General features: G+C 43.3%; 1 protein-coding gene across 1 annotated transcript; it reads left to right on the forward strand.

The window, feature by feature from the left end:
- The first annotated feature begins 1,403 nt into the window (after nucleotides 1–1,403).
- Nucleotides 1,404–9,938, forward strand: AMIGO2 (adhesion molecule with Ig like domain 2). Its single transcript, XM_082752055.1, has 2 exons — nucleotides 1,404–1,762; nucleotides 8,218–9,938. Exon 2 carries the CDS (start codon nucleotides 8,291–8,293, stop codon nucleotides 9,854–9,856), a length of 1,566 nt encoding a protein of 521 aa, XP_082608181.1. The 5' UTR covers nucleotides 1,404–1,762; nucleotides 8,218–8,290; the 3' UTR covers nucleotides 9,857–9,938.
- The last annotated feature ends 517 nt before the right edge of the window (nucleotides 9,939–10,455 follow it).

Raw genomic sequence — 10,455 nt, forward strand, 5'->3', positions numbered from 1 at the left:
GATCATCACAACTCCCGTTGATTTCAAGAGCATCTGGGCCCTGACATCTCCTACACAAAAGCAAATCCCAGTCAGCATTCATGAGAAAAAACAATCCTGGAAAACAACATTTTTATTTCCTTAAGTATTAGGCACTTCACTATGATTTGGATCCTGCCTCACCAAAGTAATTATCACTATGCCAAGATTTCATGGTTGGAATCTAACTAAGTTGGCTACAAGTAGTGTCATCACTGCACCTACCTGTGTTTCACACTTATCATGGTCTGAACAAACTGCAGTTAAAATTGTTATCATTTCAAAACCAGGTTATTTAAAGAAAGCATGCAAAGTACAAATGGATGGCTACTCCATATGTTATCACATCACCATTCCACAAGAAGGACTGTAAAAAGAATTCAGGCTTAACATTTTCAGTTTTGATAGCAGTGGAAGGAAACAGAACACTAATATCATCTTCCTCAGAGTCTATTGACAGTGTGAACAATTTAAATTTTACCCATTATTTTATATATTGAGGCAACTAGAAATGCTTAATGGTTTACTCTAAATGGAGATAACTAGCTTCTTTAAACAAATTCAGCCGGAGTGTCTGAAACCAAACAGTGTCAAATCAGTAACCTGGAGATTGAAATTATTATTATATATGGTGCATCATCTAGACATCCAGAATTGCAGAAAATAAACACAGAACATGAATGATTAATAAAAAGTTGAATTTTTATCATAAGATAGTGATCCAAAAGTATTTGAAATTGATAGCAGTATCACCCACAGCTCACAAGGCTCTAATCTGCACGGAATCCAATTTTTAACAGATTTCTTGTACTATACTAAAAAATTTCAGTTTGCTTGTTGCATGAATTTTAGGGTAAGAAGGATCCCTTGAGCATTACATGTAGCCACGAACCCTGATATTAAACACCAGTTCGATATGTGCCCTTGCAAGAAGTGTGATTTACAGCAGCTTTAATACACAAGCCCTCTTTGCTGAGAATTTTTCTATAAACTGTATGCCCGGATGACAATAAATCCCCAACCCCTGCTATTCGCTAAGCCAGTCCCTGTTCAGCTTCAGCCTCTACACGCAGGGCGCTCGAAACGATGGAGGAAATTTAGGCAGCAACTTCACCGGGGAAGGTTAACAACCGCCCAGGATCGGAGGGAAGGGTGCTTGGATGCTTGCAGCTTGCAGCTTTCCCTCTCCCCGACCTGGCAGCGGCTCTCGCACAGCTCAAGGCAAGCCCGAAAGTTGCCGGGGGAGCCGCCGCCGGCTCAGTGAGGAGCGGATCGGAGCGGATCGGGCGCGCCCCCCCGCGCAGGGCCGCGGAAATCCCCGCGGATCGGATCGGAGCGGGGCGGATCGGGTCGGGGCGGTGCGGAGCGGAGCGGGGCGGAGCGGGGCGGGCGGCGCGGCCCTCCCCGGGGCACCGGCGGCTCCGTCCCGCTGCCGCCGAGGGGAAGCGGCGGCGGGGACCAGGGGCGGGGGCAGGAGGGGATAAAAGCCCCAGCCCGCGGCTTGCTGCTGTGGCTGGCAGTCTCCTGCCTTCCCCCTTCATCATCTTCATCCTCCTCATCATCATCATCTTCATCATCATAATCATCATCACCATCCTCAGCCGTGCTGCCGGCGCTGGCTGCGGCCCCAAACTTCCCCCAGCCGCCGGAGAGGAGAGGAGCGGAGCGGAGCATGCGGGGCTGGCGGCGGGGCCGGCACCGGCACCGCTCTCCCCGGCCATGAGGCGGCCGCCGGGCGCTGCAGGTAACGCTGCCCGCCGGGGGGGGACGAGGAGGGGACCGGAGGCGATCGCAGCCCGGCAGGCGGCGGGGGGAGAGGAGAAGAGAGGAGAGTAGGGAGCGGTGGGCTGCGGGGTGAGCTGCTCCCCGCCTTGCTCGCCTCCGAAAGGGTTGCCAAAACTTTGTCCCGGGTCCCAGCACTGGTCCTCGGGGTGCTGCCCCAAGCCCCCTTGGCGCGGGGGTGGGGGCTCTGAAGTTTAGGCTGTGGGAGAAGCTCCTGGAGGCGGTGGGGATGCTCCGCTGGGCAAGTAAACTTTCGTGGGATCTGGCATCGCTTGGAGACTGGTTGGTGGTGCTGTAAGGGAGGCACCGCTGCTTGTCACTGCGTTTTTCTTAATTGTTGGGCGATCTCCTTAGCAACTGAAGTCGTCCGCGAGGTTGGAGCTAGGGCGCAGCCTGATTTACAGAGAAGCATGGCGAAAGAGGTGCGTTGCTGGTCCGCTGAGCATATTTCCCTTGCGCTCTTAAAGAGGAGCAGGAGTTGTGGGGTGCTGACTCCACGTAGATGGTGGTGCCGTAGCCAAATTGCCGCGATCAGCCCAGCTCAGACCCGTGGCACGTCACCCAGCTGCTCAGTTTTCTTTAAGCCAAGTGAATTGCCACGGGTGGAAAGAAATAAATAAGTCTGTCTTCAGAGAGATTCGGTCTTTGGTGAGGGATGTATGGGAGAAAATAGTTTTAGCTGGCCAGGTTTACTGGGACAAATTCCTCCCCAGTTCAGCACTGATGAGGTCTGGCCAGGTGCTGGCCAGAGAGACCACTCCATTTGCCAGGCTGACCTCAGGATCGGCTTGCTGCAAAGGTGATGTAAAGCCATTTTTTCATCTCTGTTAGGTCCTGCACCAAGCACAGCTTAGCCCAGTTCAGGGATTTAGTCCAGTATATCAAGGCATCACCCAGATGTAGATCACAAACAGGCTCTGCTCCCCAGTCCATCATGTCACTGAATATCACGGATTATGATGTCTGGGTAATCCAGATCTGCTCCGTCAGAAATGCTGAGCCCAGCTGTCACAGGCAGGTTCGACACAGAGTGCCTTCGCATCCTAGAGTGTTAAAAGCAGAGTGAAACCTGGAGATATGTGAGGTAGCCACTACAGCTATGTTTCCTTGGACTCTTTCCCCACCACACACAGAATGGAAGTGTGTGCAGACCTTCCTAGTAAGTCTAACATTTAGAAAGATTAATCATGTGAGATGCCACTAGTCTGTTTGCAATTAATGGTTCTATCGTGTACTTAAGCAGGATTTGTAAAGTTAGGCTTAAAAGTATTACTAATTGTACTTCTATAATATTGTTGCTATAAATGACTGAAACCCCATTTGGATGGTCTTTCCCCCCCCCCCCCCCCCTTGTTCATGATGAAAGCTTTCTTAAGTATGATTTTCTTCATAACAAAAAAGGACTGTGAGGAAACGGTTTTGACACCTGAGCCACCACAATTTCATTTCATCTGTTATTCTATTTAACTAATAAGGACTTGATTCATCTGATATCTAGAAAAGTGAAAGGGGGAGAGCAACTGTGTGGGCATTCAATTCAATGGGAAGGTGCAGAGGTGGGTGAGTGACTTGTGGGCTGGTGAGATGGGCTAAGGGACTGTATAAAGTGCAAGGACGTGGCATAAAAAGAGCTAGGAGATGTGGAAATAGTACGGACCTTTTAGAAGTCTGTACTGAGGTCTTTAATATTTTCTAGCGTTTGAGCTTGTGATTCTATAAACTCAACATTGGGGTGGGGAAGTGGGGGGGTGTATACAAATATTTGCATTTTCACTGTGCAGAAAGTGCCAGCCAGGAGTGAGACTGTTTGCATCACCAGTGTATAGGAAGATGTTATTCCTACTGTAAAAGCAGATTGATCCACTTTAACACTGAAAAGACTAGTGACAGTGTTTGCAAAAGCATTCAGGTAACTTGTAATCTCCAGTCCCTTTCACTACTTAAATTAAAAATGGTGCCACATATATATATTTTTTAGCAGAGTCTCAAACGAACTGAGAGAAATAGTTCGGTATGTAGGTTTTCCTGGAAGAAACAGAAAGTTGGTGCAGAGATTACAAATGTAGCATTAATAGGAGAGAGAACCCAGAGAAAATGGTAATGACTGTTTAAGACATTAGTTGATTTTTGCAGTGATAACTGATAATGAGGAAATTCACAGGCATCCAGCATTCCCACTTTCCATAAGCAGCTCTGGGTGCTTATTAATTCCAAAAAACTTATGAAAAAAAAAAAAAATCAAAACCAGGAGCCAAATCATCTAGGAGCTGATCTGTTGTAGTCAACTGTTACTGACAACAGAGAATATTCTCTGTGATATGAGAATACATCCTGCATTTCTTCTTAAATGGTTAAAAAACATGTGCACCATTACTGCACAGATGATTCATCTCAGGAAGTACTGTGTTTTTGGCAGTTAACTTAAAATATCACACTTAACACCACAGAGAAATGATTTATTTGAAAAGAATTCAAGTGCAAATCCCCCCAACCATGCCCTTCACTCAAAAAAAGCCATTTACCAAGCCCATTCAGAAGTGAAGTAAAAATGGTGAAGTACTTAGCCAGAGCCTGTTGACACATGTTAGCTGCTAGTATCTAATAACATTAATTCTTGAGAAAATATGTAATATTGAAATTTACAAAGTGATACTTTTATAAGACCCAAAGTAATGTTACTGGGATGAAACAAAATGCTTTTTAACATAAGGCTGATTGTAAGCCTTATTCTTCCTTGCCAGTTAACAGCTGCACATAACCAACACCTAACTCTTTATGCAGGCATTTTGAAAGGGTTCAGATGATCACATAGATTATAAATATTTGTGTTCAGTATGCTTAGCTTTGCTACCAGCCTGTGTAAGTTATGCAGAAGTTTGGGGGAACACAAGTACTCAAAGGCTGGAACAAGCTGCATCTCAGCAGCCCAAACCTCCAGAAAGGGAAAGGTCCTATTGAGACTGAAGGCACTGCACTGTGATTTGGGCACAGCAAGGAAGGTTTCTGCTTGGTAGGGTGCTTTCAGAATAACCTGGCTTGGCCCCTGGTATATGTGCGATATCCATAATTTGGCTTTGCCTTCCCAAGCAAGCCAAACAAGTTTGTCCATCTGAAGTCAAAGTTATGATGATTTACACCAGCCCCAAATCTGCCCTTGGGATTTGGTTGCAGGTGAGCTCAGAGTTTCTAGTGAGTTAATTGTAGGTGTGGACAGAAACAAACATGCACGGCTATTTAGTGTATTCAACTTGGTAAGCCTTCTCAAACTGGGCATTGACCTAGTACTTTCTGTTTGGAGTATCTCCAGGATTGCAGTTATATTCAACAGAGGAGATGATTTTGAAAGTGCCATTCATCTTTTTACAAGTGCAGTTCCATGAGAAATTAGTCTGCAGAGGCTGCAAAATCAGACAGTCAAATATTAGTGGAAAAGGCAACCTATGCAACATTAAATTATCCCCCATTTTGTGAATGTGTTATAATTCAGTCTTTATGCACCTGGTTTTATGATATACAGTTTTCACATACCTTGTTTCGAGCAATGTGCTAACTAAATGAGCAGTTAGGAAAATCTTTTTACATCTTTCAGTGTTTCCATTATGCCTTATGTACTGCTTGCCATACAAATCCACAGTGGAGTAAAGAATCATTTCCTTATGTTCAATTCTCTTATGCTTTTATAAGTCTCACTCTCTAGATGAACTTATATCTATTAACTGTTTCCATAAACGATGAGCTGTCTAGCAAAAACACCCCAGCTAGGTGCTTAGGATTGGTTAAAACTAATTCCTCTCGGTTCCTAGCTTCCCACTGACAACCCCATGTTGTTAGATACTTCAGAATGACCTAAAAACCTATGAGACTTTAGAATAAAATCCTAGTATCAAGATTCATAATAAATTAATTTATTTTTACAATATTCTTATACTTAACATTATGTTTCTATATCTCTTTTATACACAGGAAAGCAAGGAAAAAAATCAAAAAAAAAATCAAAAAAAAAATCAAAGTCAAAGCTGTCAGCTAGAGTCGTAAAATTTTGACTCTCATCTTGACACTTCTTCAGATCAGCCCTTCCCAGATTTAACATATACAAGCTCCTTATTTGCTGAGTCTCAGGCTGATGACTGTAATAAGCTCATGATTTTCTAACAGTCACCAGTTCACATAATTTGCCTGATGTCACAGGAATTGTGTAGCAGAAGCTAGGATATGTTGCAGTTGTCATGCACAGGCATTTACTTAGTTCTTGGTGTAATCACCCTAATCACTCTTTCTTTTCCATGTTCTTCAACAGATCCTGTGCACAGTAAGAGAAAAGGTTTTGGGAGGGGAGAAATCTAAGTGAGCATGTAACTAAGGGCAGTATATAAAAATCTAAATGACACAAAAAACCTTAATTGTGATACTAATTTTTGAATATTTGATATGGCTGCCCTGTCATTCTCTTAATATAGTTTTGGGTAACACAAGCATTTAAACCCAATGTATATATAAATTCTTTTGCAAGGTGAATTCTCCCCTCCTGCTGCCTTCATATTTCTTCTTTTAATGGGTCATTAGAAGGTTCAGCTCTCTAGATTCATAGCACAACCTCTACCATTTGACTTAAGAATAGAAGACTTGGCAGAAGACAGAAGCCTGTCAGCTTGGCAGAGTGTTAGGGAGGAGGGGAGTAAGGAACTGGGGGACAAGTGGAAATTAGTGCATTTCACATTAATTAATTGATTGCATAGGTAATCTTAGACTCACAAGTAGCAGATGCAAATTCTCCATAGAAGTGTGTTTTAACGTTCACCTTTTGAAACACTTGTCTTTCTTATGCTTAACCCTTTTAAGTCATTTATTTCCTCCCTATCTGCTTTCCCAGGCTTATTGTATGCTTTAACTGAGTTCTGTGCCCTGATGGCATCCAAACTATCTCATGCTTGCTTCATTAGCTACAATGATGATGCTCCATTAACATCCTCCTTTTCTGGCTTTGCCCTTCCTTTTCCATGCATCTCTTATCTTCCCTTTCCCGTTAACCCCTTCTTTGTCTGTATCTCTGCATTAGTCCTCCACCTTCCAGGTCTTATTTTAACATCTGAATCCTTTCTTCATCCATCTCCCCTCATCAACAAATACAACTCCTTCTATTCTGCTTCTCTCTATTTAATTTCCATTTGATTCTCCCTGCTGCCCCTTGGCATCCTTCCATCTCCCAGCTCTGGGACATATCACTGTCAGCAGCCCAGAGCAACTGTTGGTGTGGGGTTCCCTGCTCAGATACTGTACCAATGGGTGGGTGAGACTGGAGGAATGAGTTCAAGTTTAATATGTGGGAGCTGAATACCACGCTTGATCTGTGAAGGGGTGGGGATAATCAATGCATATGGATTCCCCTGGGAATTTACTGGCAAACTCTTAACAGGTATCCAGGGAGAGCAAGAGTGAAAATAAATGTTCATTGTTCTGCTAATTATGTGTACATTTTCCTAGGAGATGGCAAAAAACATATACCTTGGCATGGAACCACTAGCCTGACAAATTTTAAGTCCCTGCTTCAAACTATAGTGACACTAAAATATTCTCAGAAGAGTATGATAGGTTTTGTTCTTATTACTTGAGAAGAAAAATTAGCAAAACATTTTTTTTTTCCCCTTTAATGAGTTTTGAGAAATGGCTGACTCATCCTAACTGAAAGGTCCCAAAACTTCTGCTTGAGGTAGGCACAGGCATGGGAAATTTCCTACAATTATTTTGGCAAAGGTAGAAGTAACAGAATATGAAGCATTCCAGTTGAACAACTTGAATAACTTTAAAAATGGACTGTTGATTCCTGAACTATCAGTTACTGAATTAACAATAAAAATAATAATAAATCATATGACCTTTAAAGTTAAAGAGACTTATAAAATTATTTGCTTAAAAATGTGAGGCATTCTCTGGGAAGAAACACATATCATAACTGCTCCCTGCTAGACAAGGCAGTATTTTTGGATAAGATTTTTTGTTTGTTTTTGTTTTCCTCCTCTCTCTACCAGAAGTTTTTTTTGCCTAGGCTGATTTGGAAACAGCTAGGAGATGCTATTGTCCATTCAAGTTCCACAGATGAGCATTTCCAATTTTTTTTTTATTTATTTACATGTATTTTAAATTGTCAGAAATTGCATTCCTTAGTCCAAGACTGAAGAATGGTTGCATTTTTTTGAAGAGAAAAACATGTCTCTAATGTGAATGTTTACAGATGAGTGAAGAACGTCATGTTTACATAAAGCCAGCGCTAAGCTAAAATCATCTAACTAGATTTTCTAACTAATTGTATGAAGCATTGATTAATTCACTGTGTTTGTTCAGAAGGCATGCATAAGAAATCAGGCAGGGTATGAATGTTAAATGTTAATGTGCTGTACCTCTGTATTCCTCTTTTGACAGCGATTAGTGCAAAGCTAGCTGCACATGTAATCTGTGGCAAGAAGCACTGGGAGCCAGCTAAGAGCCAGCGACAATGTCTTTAAACTGCCGGACGCTTCCTACTCGACTTGGAGTTTGTAAGGTGAACTGCAGAGGGTTGGCATGCCTCTTGGTCTTCACAGTGAGTGTCTGTGGCAGTGCCCCGGGGATGTGTCCAACAGCCTGCATCTGTGCCAGTGATATCGTAAGCTGCACCAGTAAAAACCTCTCTCGGGTGCCAGGAAATCTCTATAAAAGTATGAAAAGGCTGGATCTGAGTTATAACAGAATTGGATTCTTAGAGCCTGAATGGGTCCCGGTGCTGTTTGAGAAGCTGAACACTTTAATAATCAATCATAACAGCATTAGCAGCATTATCACTGGAAGCTTTTCCACAACCCCAAACCTGAAGTACCTAGACTTGTCGTCCAACAGCCTGAAGACGCTGGGCAGCCCCGTGTTCCAGGAGCTGAAGGCCCTGGAAGTTCTCCTGCTGTACAACAATCAGATAACGCAGATAGAGTCTTCAGCCTTTGGAGGATTGTACAAATTGGAGAAATTATATTTAAGCTATAACTCGCTCTCGCATTTCCCGCTGGACTTGTACATTGGCAAACACAAGCTGACAGAACTCATATTGCTGGATGTTTCCTTTAATCACATCCAGTCAATGCCTATCCAGCGTCTGAGTTCAGTGCCAGCCAAGCATCTCAGTGGAGTTTATCTTCACGGCAACCCATTTTACTGTGACTGTACACTGTACTCCATGCTGATCTTCTGGTATCAAAGGCACTTCAACTCTGTCATGGACTTCAAAAGCGAGTACACCTGTTTGCTGCGATCGGACCCAAGAGGTTACAATAAACTGCCTTTACTGCATGACAACTTTCTGAATTGCTCAGAAAGCACCATCAACAGCTCTTTCCAAGCCTTTGGGTTTATTCATGATGCCCAGGTTGGTGACAGGCTGATCATTCACTGTGACAGCAGAATCAGCGATGCAGGCACGCGCTTTGTTTGGGTTAGTCCAGACAATAAATTGCTGGAGCCAGACAGGGAGACAGGCAACTTTAGGGTGTTTCATAATGGGAGCCTGGAGATAACAGATGCCCAGCTAGAGGACTCTGGGCTGTACTCCTGCATTGCAATAAATAAGAAAAGACTATTGAATGAAACCATAGAGGTTAGAATAAATGTGAGCAATTTCACAGTTAACAGGTCCCATGCTCATGAAGCATTTAATACAGCTTTTACCACCCTTGCTGCCTGTGTAGCCAGTATTGTTTTAGTACTGCTCTATCTCTATCTGACCCCCTGCCCGTGTCAATGCAAGACAAAGAGGAGGAAGAGGAAGCTGAACCAAAGCACTGCCCACTCATCCATATTGAACTCCACACCACCTCAAGAGCTGCCTGCCGATGAGAAGAAGGCCAGCACTGGCAAACGAGTGGTTTTCCTGGAACCTGTACACGAACCAAAACAAGGTCAGAATGGAAAAGTAAAACTGTTTCCTAATGACACTGCCATAGCTGAGAGTATCTTAAAAACCACTCGAACAAAATCCGACTCTGATTCTGTCAACTCTGTGTTTTCAGATACACCTTTCATGCCATCAACTTAGTTTGCTGCCTGTGTTTGTATTGTGCAGTCACATGTCTGAATACCTCCTTTGCTTGTAGCAGCCATCAGGAAAAAGAAATAAAGAGAGAAAATGTTTTAAAAAAAGTATCTATTGTCAGTCCTTGAACTGCATATCCTCTCCTTTGTGAGTGCAGGGCCATGCAACAGGGATACCTTGCTTGAGAAAAGCAAACAGCGTGGCATTCATGTGAATGCCATTGGTGAAAGCCTAGCCTTGGTTTTTACTCTCTGGGATGTATGCAGCCATCTCTTGTGCTTTTTTAGAGGTACTTTCAGTGCATACAGCTGATTTCTCAGGGCAGATGCTGACTCCCACACAAGACTCTTGGTTCTTATGAGTGTTCCCCTCCCCTGCAAGGAGCATACGAGCAAACTGAGGTGGCTACAGAGGAAAGTGCCCAGCCTTCCTGCCATTCCTTTCACAGGTCCATAAAATCTTCACATTAAAATCATGGAGGAAAATAATTTTCCTAGACTGATCTTAACAAAAAGATTAGATTTGCCACCAGGATGCCTAGCAGTACTAGATAAAAGTTTATGGCCATAAACTGATAATGTGTTTTCTGAGAACTGTGTGAA

The sequence above is a fragment of the Aythya marila genome, assembly GCF_965140915.1.
Source record: "Aythya marila genome assembly, chromosome: 1".
Lineage (NCBI taxonomy): Eukaryota > Metazoa > Chordata > Aves > Anseriformes > Anatidae > Aythya > Aythya marila.